This window comes from Phyllostomus hastatus, unplaced genomic scaffold (assembly GCF_019186645.2).
Source record: "Phyllostomus hastatus isolate PE091 unplaced genomic scaffold, TTU_PhHast_1.1 phas_scaffold_387, whole genome shotgun sequence".
NCBI lineage: Eukaryota > Metazoa > Chordata > Mammalia > Chiroptera > Phyllostomidae > Phyllostomus > Phyllostomus hastatus.
Window position 1 is genome coordinate 1,759,019 of NW_025334027.1, and position 16,341 is coordinate 1,775,359.

At 58.2% G+C, this 16,341-nt stretch overlaps 1 protein-coding gene across 5 annotated transcripts; it reads left to right on the plus strand.

Moving 5' to 3' along the window:
- The first annotated feature begins 1,345 nt into the window (after positions 1 to 1,345).
- AIFM3 (apoptosis inducing factor mitochondria associated 3) lies at positions 1,346 to 16,322 on the plus strand. 5 transcript variants are annotated; one of them, XM_045819743.1, is made up of 22 exons: positions 1,346 to 1,405; positions 3,573 to 3,713; positions 3,988 to 4,158; positions 8,253 to 8,466; positions 8,703 to 8,812; positions 9,044 to 9,153; positions 9,249 to 9,293; positions 9,523 to 9,619; positions 9,695 to 9,807; positions 10,040 to 10,126; positions 10,567 to 10,658; positions 10,768 to 10,898; positions 11,000 to 11,115; positions 11,205 to 11,276; positions 11,372 to 11,435; positions 11,996 to 12,072; positions 12,175 to 12,292; positions 13,548 to 13,646; positions 13,928 to 14,003; positions 14,545 to 14,649; positions 15,274 to 15,294; positions 15,519 to 16,322. In XM_045819743.1, exons 3-22 carry the CDS (start codon positions 4,128 to 4,130, stop codon positions 15,556 to 15,558), a joined length of 1,818 nt encoding a protein of 605 aa, XP_045675699.1. In that variant the 5' UTR covers positions 1,346 to 1,405; positions 3,573 to 3,713; positions 3,988 to 4,127; the 3' UTR covers positions 15,559 to 16,322. The 5 variants fall into 5 exon arrangements, with proteins under 5 accessions (XP_045675699.1, XP_045675704.1, XP_045675701.1 ...); XM_045819744.1 differs by lacking the exon at positions 1,346 to 1,405 and adding an exon at positions 3,456 to 3,501; XM_045819748.1 differs by lacking the exon at positions 15,274 to 15,294.
- The last annotated feature ends 19 nt before the right edge of the window (positions 16,323 to 16,341 follow it).

Consider the following 16,341-nt stretch of genomic DNA (forward strand, 5'->3'; position numbering starts at 1 on the left):
GTAAAATGGAGATGATACAAAGAGAAACTTGCTGTTCAGGATGTTGTGAAGATTACAGTAATAAATGCATGTGAAGCCACAGCCATGACCACGGGCATACTGCCTTCTTGGGTCAAGGGTGGGGAGAGGGGTGAGGTGTGGGCTAGGTCAGCACATGTACAGAATGGGGGCAGGCTGGCTGGAGGCCAAGGGCACCAGGCTCAGGCAATGCCCTCTGCCCAGTGATGGCAGTGGCAACAATCAAACTGTAAAATCCACACATGGCCACAAAGGGATGGCCTGAACCCCACACACCCTGCGTGAGTGTAACCCGTGAAGGCCCTGGTCCTGCCCCTAGGGGAGACTCAGCCTTTGAGCTTCCCCATCAGTAAAATGAGGGAGGGGGGGTGCTGTACTGGCCCCCCTAGGTGATGTGTGGCATAATTAAAGGGCCATTACTGCTGTCTTATTGTCATCCTTAGAGGGAGAGAGCAAGGCCAAGAAAGGGAGAGGCAGAAAAAATGAGGACCCAACTGAAGCCACCAAAGGAGTAGTAATAGGACAACAGAGTTGGTGGGCCCTGATATGTTGAGTGATAGATGTGACATCACTTCCCTGGAATGTGCCATTTATTCATTTCCCACATAGTCACTGAATTCCAGTTTGCTGGTGAGACAAAACCATAACTCAAGGACCTGCATAGTCGGGACAATAAAACACTGAGGTCCAGGAGTCATATCAGGTCCTGATGGAATCTGGAAGTGTTGGTCAAGGAGGGCTTCCTGGAGGAAGGGTCACAACACCAGGGTGGGCCAGGATTTATGGGGACCCAGGAAGTTCTGGTATAATAACAGGTGGAAAGAGAAAATAATAAAATATAAGTTAAGATAGAACGTAGCACGTGTGTGTGGAGAGGGGACGGAAGGAGCTAGGAGACCTGGGAGACTGAACGCTCAGAGCCAGTAAAGGAAGGTGTCTGGGGAGCAAGCAGGTGGGAGTTGATTTGGGTTTTCTTTCTTGGAGAGGTTCTTTGGGCGATTCAACTCCCCCCATGCTGCCTACGGATGGTTCGAAGACAGTGGGACGGGAGAAGAATCAGACCCGGTGTGCTCCCCAGTTTGGCGTCTCTTGGGGGTCACGAGGATCCCAAGGGTCCCAGAAGCAGCCAAAGCGGTTATGGCCAGAAGGGCCCCTGGCTGCCTCCTCACACGCTGCAACTCGCATCCTAACTCCAGGGCCGACGGCAGACCCCTGACCCGGGACAGCTCAACCTGCACCGCCCGGCGGGGCGGGGCTGAGAGTGCCGGCTTCTGGGCCGCAGTGTCGCCGCAGCGCCTGCCCCGCCCCCGCCTGCTCCTCCTCCCCCCACCCCGCTTCTCGGCCGCGTCCCGAGCAGCTCCAGAGCTGACGCCCGTGCCCAGCCTAGGTGAGCACCCGCCTCCTGCTCTGGGGACCCCGGTCCCGACACCACGATCCCACCAATGCCCCCGGGGTCCTGCCCGCAGCCTCTGTAACCTGGGCTAGTGTGAGCGCTCTCGGGTCTGGGAGCTGGGGCCAGCGCTCTGGGAGCTGGGGGCCAGCAGCCCGTTGGGCGTGGGGGGGGGGGCGGTGGAGGGAGGCGGGAAACAAGCTGGGGTGGGAGCACCCGTCTTTCTTCTGCTCTCTCCCGCTGGCCCTACCCCGCTCACCGCACAGACCTACTGTGTGGCATTCTCCCTTCCTGGGCCACCCGGTGTGGTGGGGGGACCTGGACAATGTGTGAGGGCTGCTTGAAAGGGTATCTCGAATAAAGGAACTGCACGTGCAAAGGCAGGGAGAGTGCACAGAACGTTTGCGCTTGAGCTCCTTGGGGGAGGAAGTGAGGACCGCTAGCACCCCAAACTCGAACGCCTGGCTGAGGAGCTTGGATGCCATCCGGAGTTAGTCTGGAAGCCACTGGGGGCCTGGAGTGGGCAGGAGCCTTCCAGGGTGGATATGGAAGGACCCACATGACCCTTGGTGAAGAGTGGGACCAGGAGGAAAGAGGGAGTGAGGAGAGGCTCCTCCCGGGCTTGCACTAGCTGGGCCCCGGGAGGAGGGGTCTGGGACAGGACACTGGTTCCTAGTGGGTAGTCAGCCCTCAGGCACTGTTGCAGGGGTTTTTTGTTTTTGTTTGTTTGTTTGGCACTGGGCAGCTTGTAGGCAAAAGAAAGCACTCCACAAAAACTTGGGGTACTCTCCTGTCATGCCCCTAACAAAGACTTCTGCCTTTGAGGGGAGGTGTCTGGGCCTACAGGAGGCAGGAGGGCGCTAAGCTGGCTTAGCACACAGTAGGCCTGGAGAAGCTTCAGTCCCCAGCAAATCTGTTTCCAGGCTCATGGCTCTGAAGGGTCTAAACACCTGGACACCTGGAATGGGAGGGAACAGCCTAAACAGACACTTGGTGGCAAGTTGAAGTCTCACCTTTTTTGGGATCTGTGGTTCAGGCTGGAAGGAGGTGGGCAGGGCTAAGCTAGTGGTGTAGCCAGGATCTGGGGAGGGGCCCCGTTGTGCACAGGGAGGGTGCAGACAGTGCAGGTGGTGGCCACATTTTACAGAATTGCCTTGGTGACAGTAGGGAAAAGAGCATGGGTGTGTCCAGGTGGCCTTCAGGTGCCATGGCCTATGGCCTATAATGGGCACCAATAGGGCAGGTAAGATCAAGTGGTAGGGGGTAGGTGGTCCTGCCCCAACCTTTTCCTCCTATCTTTTTGACCCCCCTTGCCCTCAGCTACCCATCCAGGGTCCTTGTTGGGATCTGGACTAGACCTGGTGAGCCTCAGCCTCACCTCAAGTTAGACTTCAGAAAGAACTTCCAGGGGAAACAAATGGGATGACTGTGGGTAGACTGTGAGGAGGTCAGTTGTAAACACGGCAGCTAAACTTTCCAAGTCCTGGGTCTTCCAAAGTCCAGTCTGTAAGCTGCACCTCCTAGATAGCACATCCTGTGGCCTTGAGGCCTCCTTGGCCGCAGGGACCTCTTTGTTGACTTGGTGAGCCCTCCTGCAGAGAGATATGTGGGCTTCTTGGGTCCCTGCCTCTCTTGGAACTAAGGTGGGAGGGGGGTGGGGGGTCGCCAAGATGCCTTTACCTACTGCATGACCTTGGCAAATCCTTGGCCCCTCAGTTTTTCCATCTGCTGTTGGGCATGACCTCAGCACCATGGACCTTGTGGGCATTTGTGAAGAGTGAAGGTCAGGGGGAGCTCATGGTTGCTGGGCATGGCCTGTGGCAGGACTGTGTGCCTGGCCTCCCTTTCCCCCGACCTGATCAGGCCCAGGCTTGCTGCCCAATTCTGTTCACCATGGAGCTGGGTTTCCCTGGGGACCAGTGGACTGGCCCAGCCCCACCCCCTAGCCCTCCTGGCAGCAGCTCACACTGGGAGGAGGGGTGGAGGCTGGGCTGCTGCCTGGACCCCTGCCCCCTTGCCCTGCCTTCCAGGGCCTGGCAGGCTGGGTCTCCTGTTGGGCAGGGAGCAAGAAGCAGTGGCTGCCCTTGAAGGAGGTGGGTATCCAGGGGCTGGCAGCCAGGGTGGGTGCAGGGACCAGAGACAACTAAATGTCATCCCATTGTAGGGAGGAGAAACCGGAGGACAGGAAGGCTCTGATCTGCCCAAGGGGATCTGGGGTTTGACCCCAGCTGTGGTGGCCTCTGAGAAGAAAGGAGGGTCCCAGGGCTTCCAGGCTACAGGATTTTGAAGGGACAGCAGAAATCAGGTCAGATTTCCTGAACAAGGCAGTTGTGGGGCCGGACCTAAAAGTCTGGCGAAGGGACTCCCCTGGTGGTGGGTAGAGCCTGGGCAAAGGTGGGAGTGAGGAGTAAGGGTGCTGAGCCTGGAGGGGAGATGCCCCCAGGGTCCCGTTGTTCCTCTGGGGTCTGGCTCCCCTTTACGCAATGGTTCCCAGCTGCAGTGGGGGCCTATTCTAGGAGGCCCTCCCCACACTGGTTTTATCTCTAAGTCCTGATCCCCGTTGATGCCCCCCCCCACAGGTTCTGAAGGCAGCTCCTGCTGGGATGGCCACACCAGTATTTCTAAGGGTCTTGGGGGGTCCAGCCCCACCAGGGGCATCCTAGCCTCCCATAGCCAACCATCTGTGCACCTGCCTCCTGCCCAGCTGAGGCCACTCGCCATGGGAGGCTGCTTCTCCAAGCCCAAGCCAGGTATCTCTTTTTGCTTCCCCCTCCCCCTATTCTCCACCCCTTCCCCCCTTTCTCCACCCTCCTCCCTCCTTCTGCCACCTTCCTCCCCCCCCTCCCCCACTGCCTCCGAAGTAGGTCAAGCTGGGTGGCAGCCTCTGCTGCTTCTACTGCTGCTGCTGCTGCGAATGTTAATGTGCTGCAGGCAGGAACGGATTGGGGGCCTGGCCCCCCTCCAGTGACCCTTCCTCTTCACTTGGGGCTTCGGGTGCTGGGTGCTGGTGGTGCGAATAGCAGCTGACTCTTGGAAAGGGGAAGGGAGGGTTCCTCCTGGCACAGGGTGGGGAAGGGCAGCTGTGTCCCCCAGCGTGGAGAAGGGGGGCTCTGGAGACAGACACCCTCAGCCCCTCTGTGACCCAGGGTTCGTAAGCTATCTCTCTGAGCCTCACTGTCCCTCTCTACAAAATGAGCCTGACCTTTCAGAGTTTCTGTGAGAATGGATTGGACAGATCCCAGCCTCTTCTGACCCCTGTGTGACCTTGGGCCACCTACTTAGCCTCTCTGGGCACACTTTTCCATTTGTATAGGAAATACCCCCTGCTTGGCCTAAGAAGTTTCAGCTCAGGGTGGGGGCGTCCTAGGGTGCTGGGATGGCCTGGGTTTGTTCTAGGCTGAAGACTTCTCTGCTGAGCTCTCCCTCCAGCCTCACTGTCCCTCCTCCATCCTCACAGTACCCAGGAAAGCAAGGTAGGCGGCCGTGTCACAGATGAAGAAAACAAGGAGGCCGAGAGAGAGCCCTCCCTACTGCCCAGTCAGTGCCCCGCCCACCCTGTCCAGGCCACGCTGCCCAGTTTGGCTTGCCCCAGCTCCCCTTACCTGATACCCATCGGCTCCATTACCTTAGAACGCCTGAGTCTTTTCTCCTCTTCTTGGGTCTGAGGGAGAACTTGGGGGCAAGAGGAGATGCGTGATGCCCTGCCAGGCAGAGGAACTCACCGACACCTGCCCCCCACCCCACCGTCACCCCTGTGCTGCAGACACTCAGCTTAGGGCCGCATCCCACCACCCTTCCTGCCTCCATGAATGACCCGGGCAAATGATGTCCACTGCCTTGACCTCAGCCTTTGCCCGTCAGCGCCAGGCAGGAGGATGCTGGCTGGCCCTAGCTGGCAGGAGACTCTGGGCAGAAGATACCACCTGTAGTTTCCTTTAAAGGAATGCAGAGGGCTGGCCTGCCTGGGGCCGCTGGCCCCAAGACTTTTAGTATAGACCGCACCAGAGGCAGTGCTGAGAACTTAGCCTCTGGAGTCCAAATCCATCCTCCTTTCCTGGGTGTATAACTGGGCAGATGACTTCACCCTTCTGAGTCTCTGAGTTGTCACTTGTAAAATGGGACTAATTGTTCCCCCTGTGCGGGCTGTTGTGCTTAGCACTGGGTCAGGCACATAGGTGGCACTTGCAAAACGTTACTATGTCCTCTTTTGGGGCTGGGCTGTCTGCAGCCAGGACCCCCCTGTGGGGCTTTGGCAGGAGGGCAGGAGCTCAGTCCCCAGGCGCACATCCTGGGTAGGTCGGGGGTGAGACTCAGGGAATTTTGGGGTGTGGGACTGAAAGCACTGGACCATGAGGGTTCAGCTGAGGTCAGAAGGGACCACAGGGAAACCAGAACAAGTAGAAGGTCTTTGTATAAATTCCCCACTTACCACCTAGCTCGGTTCTTTGGCTCAGAGCACATCAGCATGCACTTCGTGAGCTCCCTCTACACCCCCTGTGCTTCAGCGGCACCATTTTCCTTATAGGAAGTGCTCCAGGCCAGACTCTTACTAAGCTCAGAACTAGGAGGGAGTGCACCTCTCTTGGTATCTATCTGGTCACCTGCCTTTTGTTAGGCCACAAGAGCTACCTAAAGGCTTTCCCTCCTTATCATGGCTGCCAGGAAGCTCTGAACTAACCAATCAAACACTGTTGCCCAACTTCATCCGTTGAGCTTCTGCTCTGGGTTATTATCTCCTCCAGCATTCACCGTCACTGGAGAGGTAGGTGTTCTTCTCTTCGTTTTATAACAAGGGCTTCTGCCCAAAGGGGCTAAGGCAGGGGCCCGTGGTCCCATGGCAGCTGGGAATCATGGAGTCAGGGTTGCTTTGGTTCTGTGAGTGAGCAGAGACCCTCCTCCCCATTTGCCTTCCCACCACTGCTCCTGACTTAATGATTTCCAGTTAGATTGCATCTGGCAGGGCCTCGGAGCCTTCTGGAAGGAGGTGGACGATGAAAACAGCCTGGCTTGGCTGTTATCTGGGCCCCTGCCAGGCCGTTCTTTTGAGCTCTCTCTCTAAAGCTGACATAGCTGGTGTCAGCTGAGTCCAAAGTATTTTTCTTTTTAATTCTTCTGAAAACATTCTAACACTATTACATAGAGTGTGGAAAATGAAGGGGAAAACCCACTCCACCCAGAACCACCCCCGCCCCCCGCACCTGACACAACAGCTTCGGCATGTGGTGTGCTCAGGTGCCCCTCCTGCCCAGCTGGAATCATGGAGTGGGCCTTCACCCCCGCTGCGCCAGGCCAGGCCTGAGCTGGGTTGGCGGGGGAGGACTTGAGGATGGGAGGGCTGCCCCCCAGGCTCCCAGGCTAGGGTAGGGGATTAGCACAGCATGAGATGAGGGGCATGCAGGAGCTGGGCAGCGGGGGGAGGCAACACCTGAGCTATGTCTAGGTGCTTGGGCAGGGGTCAGCCAGGGCCAGGAGGGATGGTGGCCTGGGCCAAGGGCATTGCAGAGGCAAAGGCCAGGAGGTATGACTCTGGGGTTTTTGCTCCTGGAGTGCTGGATTTGAGGTGGAGGGATTGAGAAGTGAGCTGGGAAATGCCTGGAACCTCTGGTGCCTTGGGAGTCAGGAGAGGCACCTCCTGCTCCCTCATCGGGCCCGTGCTGTGCCAGGGACTTCGTTTCCGTCGCTCAGCCTTCCTCCCCGCAGCCCCCACCCAGGAGGCCAGATTATCGCTGCTGAAAATTCTGTTTATTGTTCCCTTCTAATTAGAAAAATACCCCAGGCACATTGTAGGGAATTTGGAAAATGTGGAAAAGTATAAAGAAGAAAATGACACTCTCCAGCTAACTCCCCCCTAGAATTGCCCCAGGAGGAGGCGGGGAACGTGTCTTCTGCATGGAGGCTGCTTGGGGGGGAGGGTGCTATGCCCTGTCTGCCTCGTCCACATGCAGTCCCCCAGGTGGGAGTCCCCCGCCAAGCCCCAGACCCGTGCGCATGCAGATGCTGAAAAAACAGTGCTTGGTAAATGCTGAAGGATTCTCGAACTGGTGAGAATAGCTATTTTAAGAAGTTGAAATTAAGTTGCATACACTTTTAAAAAAATTTTTTCTGTTGATTTTAGAAAAGAGAGGAAGGGAGAGAGAGAAACGTTGATTTGTTGTTCCATCTATTTATTCATCCGTTGGTTGGTTCTCTTGTGCGCCATGACTCGGGATCGCGACTGCTGCCTGGGTGCATTGGGATGACGCTCTAACCAGCTGAGCTGTTTGGCCAGGGCTGCTTCTTCCTTTCTTTTTTTTTTTTTCAATTTTCAAAAAAAGTTTAAACCTATGGGAAAGTTGCAAGCATAGGACAATGAACCCGTGATTTCCCACCACCCAGATTCACTGGCCAGGACCTGAGCTACACCTGTTTGGGATGCCCTGTGCTCACTTGAGTCAGACCCTACACGTGCTCCTGATCCCTCAGGGGTGTCATTGTTTTTCACTGGGGACCGTGCTCCTGGAGTGAGATCAAAACTCAGGGCACCAGGGCTCTTTCCCCACACACATTTGTGGAGAAAGGGCAGTTTCGGGGTTGAAGGACCTTCTTTTGTGCTCCCCTCACTAATTTTGCTATTGAAATAAAACCATGCAGAAATCAATGCAAGCCCACCCAGTGCCCGTCCCTGCTGCCCCTGCCCTGCTTCTTGTCTGCTTTAAGGCTCTCTGCTGGTGGTGCGGTGGCTTTCTGGAAAGGTCCAGGTGCAGGGGAGAAGCTGCACTTAGAAGAGCAGGCCCCGCCCAGAGCTTTGGGGTGCATGAGGAGGTGGGTGGGCAAGGGGCTCACGGTGCCCCCCATCTGCCCACAGTGGAGCTCAAGATCGAGGTGGTGCTGCCGGAAAAGGAGCGGGGCAAGGAGGAGCTGTCGGCCAGTGGGAAGAGCAGCCCCCGGGCCTACCAGGGCAATGGCACTGCCCGCCACTTCCACTCAGAGGAGCGCCTGCCCACCCCTCACTCCTACCCTGGCACCCAGGACTGTGTGGAGGCTGCCGTCTGTCATGTCAAGGACCTCGAGAATGGCCAGTGGGTGCTGGGCCTGGCACAGGGGGCAGGGAGCCCAAGGTGGGAGGGCAAGCATAAACCACAGATAAGGTGGGCAGGAGGCCTAGAAGGGGCCCAGGAGTAGCCATTCTGGCTACAGCCTTTGTGGCTTCTGCTGGTCGGGGCCTGCTCCCCAGAAGGCTGGCATCTGGGAGGAGGTGCTGGCAGGAGGTGGTGCCTCACATCTGGCCCGACTTCTGAGCACAACTCTTCCCCAGGATGCGGGAAGTGGAGCTGGGCTGGGGCAAAGTGTTGCTGGTGAAGGACAATGGGGAGTTCCATGCCCTGGGCCACAAGTGTCCGCACTATGGTGCACCCCTGGTGAAAGGTGAGTTGTTCTTGTGCATAGGGAAGGTGGGGGTGTGGCCTCCTGAAGTGGGCTTGGCCACTGTACCATCGAGCCCCAGCTCCTCCAGGCCCCAGCCTAGCTTGGCTCCTCCCCGGACCCCCAGTTCCTCATCTATTGGGGGAAGGGTCTCTGGGGCTATGTGGGAGCGTCAACAGGAATCCTTGGAGGACTCCGGCAGGTCGCCTCAGCTCAGCACTGCCCCCCCCTCAGGTGTACTGTCCCGCGGCCGGGTGCGCTGTCCTTGGCATGGTGCCTGCTTCAACATCAGCACCGGGGACCTGGAGGACTTCCCTGGCCTGGACAGTCTGCACAAGTTCCAGGTGGGGCCGGGTATGTGGTGGAGTGGGAGCCTAGGGCTACACGGTCAGGGACTGGAGCCCCCAAAGCCTGGTTCTGAGCACCACAGCACTTGCAGGTGAAGATTGAGAAGGAGAAGGTGTATGTCCGGGCCAGCAAGCAGGTAAGGGGGTGGCTTGGGGCTCAGGTAAACGGGAAAGCCAAGGAGGGCATCTGGGTCGAGGCAACAGCAGATGCAAAGTTCTATGGTGGGAGGGGTTCCGGTGAGGGTGGCTGGGGAGCAGAGTGAAGGGTGCGTGGTGGGGATGAGGCTGGACTGCTGGGCTTATGGCATAAGGAGGTTGGCTGTGACTCCAGCTCCCAGCCACCCCCCACTCTCTGGCGACTACTAGGCCTTGCAGCTGCAGCGAAGGACCAAGGTGATGGCCAAGTGCATCTCTCCAAGTGCTGGTCACAGTGGCAGCACCAACGTGCTCATTGTGGGCGCAGGTCGGTGGTGGGGTAATGACAGGCAGGATGGGATGGGGGAGAGGTGGCCCTTGACCCACAGCCCCCTCCCCTTAGGTGCAGCTGGCTTGGTGTGTGCAGAGACTCTGCGGCAAGAGGGCTTCTCAGATAGGATCGTCTTGTGCACGCTGGACCGGCACCTCCCCTACGACCGGCCTAAGCTCAGCAAGGTGGGGGTGGGGCGAGTGGAGACAGGGCTCTGTCCCTCTGGGAGCAGTCAAGCTGCTGCCCGTTGGGGGTCTGGCCAGCTGCCTGCTCCCTTCATGCCAGGGCCTGGACTTTGAAGATCTGGGCTTGTTGAGTTCTATCCTGCAGCCCGGTGTGACCTGGGGCTGGCTCCACCCTCCCTGGGCTCCAGGTCCTCTGTTGCACGGCTCCGTCTCAAGCTGGCTCTTCCCACAGTCCCTGGATGCCCAGCCCGAGCAGCTGGCCCTGAGGCCCAAGGAGTTCTTCCGAGCCTATGGCATCGAGGTGCTCACCGAGGCCCAGGTAGAGGACAAGGCTGGGGAACCATGAAGGGCATGAGGACACATAGGCTCCTGAAGATGTGGGTGTGCTCTGCCCTCCTGGCCTTGCTGCCCAGGCACCTGGGGGTGCTCCTGGCCTGGGAGGCTGCACTGGATCTTCTTGGTAGGGTCATGGGCACGTGCATAGCCCAAGTGTGTGGGGACACAGATGATTTGTTCTGGGCTGGGCTGGGAGAACCTGGTGGGGCTTGGGGGGTATAAGGAGGTCTTTGAGGAAAAGATGATGTGAGAAGTTTAACACGGGTGGAGGAATATCCAGGTGAGAGAGGAAGGACAGCCAGGTGTCAGGAGGAGCCCCGTGGAGCTGCTTAGAGGGTCTGGCCGGACTCTGGGCATACTGCGGGACCTGGACGCGTGTGGCCAGGCCCAGATCCATGCTCTGCCTGGGGGGGCTGTTTGCAGGTGGTCACAGTGGATGTGAGAAACAAGAAGGTTGTGTTCAAGGATGGCTTCAAGCTGGAGTACAGCAAGCTTCTGCTGGCACCAGGGAGCAGGTGGGAGTGTCTCTCCCACTGCCCTCTGTTGGGCATGGGGCAAGCCACTGGCCAGGATGGGAGGGCTCAGGGGGCCAGGAGCCCCTCACTGACACTGGCTGTGTTGCAGCCCTAAGACCTTGAGCTGCAAAGGCAAAGAGGTGGAGAACGTGTTCACCATCCGGACGCCCGAGGATGCCAACCGCGTGGTCAGGCTGGCTCGGGGCCGCAACACGGTGGTCGTGGGAGCCGGCTTTCTGGGTGAGCAGCTGTAGGTGGTGGGGTGGAGGTGGCCGATCCCAAGGCAGTACTGGCTCTGGGAGGCACAGGGTGCCAGCCTGCTGCCCACAACCCTGGCCCAGGGATGGAGGTGGCTGCCTACCTGACTGAGAAGGCCCATTCGGTGTCCGTGGTGGAACTGGAGGAGACGCCTTTCAGGAGATTCCTGGGGGAGCGTGTGGGTCGTGCCCTCATGAAGGTGAGTCCACACTGGTCCCCAGTCCCTCAGAACCAGACCGGTCCCAGCTAGTCTCTCACCCACTGTCCACTGCCCACCTGCCCTGACAGATGTTTGAAAACAACCGGGTCAAGTTCTACATGCAGACAGAGGTGTCAGAGCTGCGGGCCCAGGAGGGAAAGGTGGGCCCTTCTCCCCACCCCCTGCCGCGTTCTCTGTCCCTTCTTCCCTGTGCCCAGCAGCTGGGCCCCACTGCTCCCCTGCCTCCTCCCCACAGCTGAAGGAGGTCGTGCTGAAGAGCAGCAAGGTGGTGCGGGCCGACGTCTGCGTGGTGGGCATTGGTGAGTGGGTGGGCAGGCAGGAGGACGTGAACGAGCACAGCCTGAGGCCAGTCCCTGAGCCTGTTTTCGCATCTGTCAGATGGGGACCAGGATCGTACCCTCCTCAAAGGGCTGTTGGGGAATTATGCATGTGCTGGGCTTGGCCCAGGCCCAACACAGAAGACGCTGCCAGTGAGCACTGCCCACTCGCACTTGACTCCGTGGCCTGCCCTGTGAGGGCTGCAGGGCACAAACATGCCTCTACCTGGTTCCTGATCCAGCTGAGCTATCGGTTTGGGGAGGAACAAAGCTAAGAGGTGGCAACACATGGGCTGGGGTGGCATGGTATGCCCACACCCATCAGGGGGCATCCCCTGACCACTTCCTATAGATGACAACATGTGAGGCATAATGGGTGACACCGGTATGTGGGGGTCCAGGCAGAGTGGCAGGACGCGTAAGCTGCAGGGTATGCAGCCCACTGGGTGATCAGTCTGGGGCTGGGCTGTGGCCTGTGGAGGGTGTGGGTCACACAGAGCAATGAGGTGAGAGAAGTGGACACAGAGGCACCACCCTGTCAGGTGCGGTACCCTCCACGGGCTTCCTGAGGCAGAGCGGCATCAACCTGGATTCCCGAGGCTTCATCCCTGTCAACAAGGTGGGACTTGGTAGGGTGGGCAGGGCACCTGGCTGGGGGCCATGGGAGGTCCAGGCCAGGGCCTCCTTCCCAGCCACAGAGTCCTGAGCCCTCTCCCCACAGATGATGCAGACCAACGTCCCAGGCGTATTTGCGGCTGGCGACGCAGTTACCTTCCCCTTGGCCTGGAGGAACAATCGGAAAGTGAACATCCCGCACTGGCAGATGGCTCATGCCCAGGGTATGACCAGCCCCGTGGCAGGATAAGGGCAAGGAGGCTGCCTCGGGGTCTCAGCCTCCCCCCCCCCCCACCCCCTGTCCCGTCCCTCAGTTGCTGTCCTTGGGTCCTGGTTACTGGTTGCAGAGCCATTCAGAGCACTGTGGTGGCCTGTCTGGGTCAGCCCCAACCAGGTGATCACCAAGCCAGGTCACAGTGCAAGCCTTGTGTGTGGCCCATCTCCAGAGACCTCTCTCCTCTGGCCCCTGGAAGCCCCACTCAGCCAGCCAAGGTGCCCCACCCCCACTTGTCCTTCCAATAGCCTTGCCTTTTCTCTTGGACTCAAAGACACACATTCACCAGGGAGAGAAAAGGGGATTTAGTGGGACGTGGGCCAGCTCCCCACTCAGTGCCTCCGTCTCCCTTGGGCCACTTGATTGCCTCAGAGCCCAGATGCCTCATGCAGACCCCTGGGAGGTGGCCATCTGGGCCTGGAGACCTGGGCTCAGTGGGGAACTGCAGTGCTCTCTGAGGAACAGATTTCCCCCTCACCAAACCTCTGAAGATGTGCTCACTATTCACACTGGGTCTGGTGTCGGGTCTGCAGGTCAGGGTCTGGGCCCCTGAGCTGCAGGTGCCAGCAAGTTGACTGCCTTAGAGGGAAGACCCCAGACTCCCTGCACCCGCCTCCCCTCCCCTCTGCCTGCATGTTATCTGAGCCTCTGCTGCCTGAAACCCCACTCCTGTACCAATTTCTGCTCAGATCCAAGGTTGGTGCTAGGTTTTAAGGAGCAGAGGCTATGCGTCAGTGCAATTAAGGTTTAATGGGAGGGTGGGGGTGGGGCTTCATGAACTAGGAAGCTACCCACGCTATTCTCTCTGGGGCCCGGGGTGTGCCTGGCATCTCTGCTTCCAGGTTATTTATGTCTGCTCTCCTGCCTCCATTTGCAGACTTGATGAGTCTGAATAGTTGTCCATATGCTCACATGAGACAGCCTGGCAGCCCCACATCCCCAGGAAGCCTGCCTTCCAGATCCAGGGCACTTCATTCTACTTCTCCAGAGAAGCAATCTAAGTGGCCAGCTTTGAGCTAGGTGTCCCCCTCTGTACCAATCAGCTGCAACCAAGCTTGGGTGGTGGGCTGTACAGTGATGTACCCCTTGACCTCTGGGGAGGCAAGAAGTAACCCCATATGTGAGGGGTCCCAGAGAGCCGGAGGCAGGCAGTATAGGGGTGGCAGGGGCTAGGGTCGGAGCTTTCACTCTTCTGGATCCCGCAGGGCGCGTGGCGGCCCAAAACATGCTGGCGCAGGAGGCAGAGATCAGCACCGTGCCCTACCTATGGACAGCCATGTTCGGCAAAAGCCTGCGCTACGCGGGTAACTGAACCTCGAACGGGGCGGCGCTAAGGTGTTACCAGAGCGCAGAGGTGGGGCTTGGAGTTGGGGCGGGGCTATGAGCATCCTAGGCGGGGCCACACAGCTATAGAAAGTTGTGAAGCACTCACTGAAGGCAGGGCCAGGTACTACCTAAAAGGATAAAGAGCTAGGCCTGGAGACGGGTACAGGGGACAGTTAGGAGGGCATGGGACACTGATGCGGTGGAGTCCCATCCCCTTTGCTGAGTTCACGTGGGCGCTGCCCTCCTGCCTGGCCCACAGGGTACGGAGAAGGCTTCGACGATGTCATCATCCAAGGGGATCTGGAGGAGCTGAAGTTCGTGGCTTTTTACACCAAGTGAGAGCAACGGGGAGGAGCAGGGGCACAAAACAGCAGGAGCTCAGTCGGTAGGGGGAGCTCATCCCAGAGAAACCTTGCTCCGGACGAAGGGTTCTTCTTACCTGAAAGGTGGATTGAGTGGCAATGGGAAGAGCTAGGCAGGAGGCACCACTGAGGAAAGGTGAGGAGATGGGGAAGTAATGACTCCTCCAGCTGTCACGCATTGAGGCAGGACATTTTGTCATCAGCACAGCTCTTCGAGGGGGGTGTTGACACCCACATTTACACTGAGGAAAGTCACATAGATAGAGAGTGGTAATCCCAGGACAGGAGCCTGAACCCCTCTGAAGAGTATGGCTGGAACCTCCATGGGCGTCCCACAGGAGCCCAAAGCCCATGCTAGGCTAAAGTGCAAATCAGGGAGGGTCGGGTGCTGAGGACATTCCTGTTGTTCTGGGTAAGATCCCCTCCTGGGTCCCAAGTGGACAGGAGTGCATCAGGGTCTCCAAGAGGGGCCACTGCTAGGCAGTCGGTGGGCTCAGCCACCCTCTCCCTGCAGAGGCGACGAGGTGATCGCTGTGGCCAGCATGAACTACGATCCTATCGTGTCCAAGGTGGCTGAGGTGCTGGCCTCGGGCCGTGCCATCCGGAAGCGGGAAGTGGAGTGAGTGTGGGCATTGGAGGCCTGGGGCAGAGGGCTAGAAGGCTACCCAAGGACCGGCTCAATGTTTCCAAGGCAGTCACCTGCCTCACAGCCCTCCAGGGCTAGTCTCCCCACTCTTGGTCCCCCTCAGTCTGAGGCTCCCAGGGCAATGGGGCCATGTGGGACACAGGTTGTGATTTAGGAGTGGGCTGGTTATATGTGCTCTTGAGAGACTGAAGGAAAAGGGACCATGTCCCAAGGCAGGACCAGTGCTGTGGGGAGGGGTCAAGGCACACTGCTTGGGCAATCACTGAGCCTGAGACATCCGACTGGACATGGTAGTATTGAGCCTGGCAGAAGCCACGTGGGGAAGTGCAGCTGGGGATGCCCTGCACAGAGATGTGGGGTGGTTGTTTGGGGTCTGGGAGACACTGGACACCAGTCGTTACCCTCATACCAGCAGGGTGTCAATGGAAGTCCCCCTGTGGGCTTCACCTGCTGACAAAGAGTCCCCAGGGACTGAGAAAAGCCTGGAGGCCACGGGATGGGGGTAGGCTTCAGGCTAGAAACAGTGGAGAACCAAAAGGGAACACAAATGACATGCTCTTCCCTGGCCTTCTGTCTCTCCCTCTTGCCCTCGCAAAGGCTGTTTCTGCTGCACAGCAAGTACGTGTATCCTGTCCTTCCTGTTGACTATTCTGAGCCTTTCCCACCTCCACCCAGAGTCTGCACCTGATGGTCTTTGCCCCTTTGCCCAAGTACACATCCCTGCTGGGCACCATGGTCTGGCACAGAGCAGGCCCTGCTATCCTCAAGGGCCAGCTGCTCATGGTGCTGAGTGGGGAGCCTGGTCTCTTCTACTCTGACTCTTCATCCTTTCATTCCTGCAGGACCGGTGACATGTCCTGGCTCACAGGGAAAGGATCCTGAGCTTGCATGCAGCAGACTTGGGCAGGCATGCTGGGGCACCAGGGACAGAGACCAAGCCTGGGGGCAGGTGCCAACCTCCAATTTCCCAGGATCCCCCAGGGCAGAACCTGAGCCCTTCCAGTGCTTGCCATCAGCTGCCTGTCTCACCTCCAGACACCTTCACTGCTTCCAAGTGATGCTAACCACCCAAGGCCTGGACTGCCATCACTGGCAGTAGAGGTGGGACAGGCCCTGCCTCTTCTCCCTGTATTGGGACTGGTCCCCTGTAGGACCTTGCAACATACTAGACGTTATCTCAAAATTAAAACATGCACATTTGCAGATCTGTGTGACTTCCATTGTAATTGGGCACTCATGAGGGAGACTGTAGATGACAGGAAGACAGGCACAACCACAGACTGCTCAGTGCTACACCGAGTGCCCAGAGGAGGGAGTAACTGATTCTACCCCGGGGGGGTTAGGAAGGGCTTCCCCAACCAGTCTTGGATCTGGATTTTGAAGGAAGGGCATTCCAGGTAGAGGAGACTGCAGGTGCAAAGGGCTTGGGGCAAGACAGGCTTCCTCAGAGTTCAGAGGCTGCACAAGTCTGGCAGTTTGGGGGCATTTGCCCACTTAGATCTGTGGGAGCTGGGTCCTAAGAAAGCCCTCACGCCTCTCCTGGCAGCCAGAGCTTCCCGAATCCACATATCGCAGACGAAGAAATTGAGTCTCTGCTATTAAGTAGAAATGAGAATAAAGAACCTCCGCGCCACGTTGCCTCTCAATCAATAAATAAGAACAGCG

Coding starts and splice junctions, on each gene's coding strand:
- AIFM3 (XM_045819743.1), top strand. CDS start 4,128: ATGGGAGGCTGCTTCTCCAAGCCCAAGCCAG. Junction 8,813..9,043: donor TGGTGCACCCCTGGTGAAAG/GTGAGTTGTTCT, acceptor CCCCCCCCTCAG/GTGTACTGTCCCGCGGCCGG. Junction 13,647..13,927: donor CAAAAGCCTGCGCTACGCGG/GTAACTGAACCT, acceptor CCTGGCCCACAG/GGTACGGAGAAGGCTTCGAC.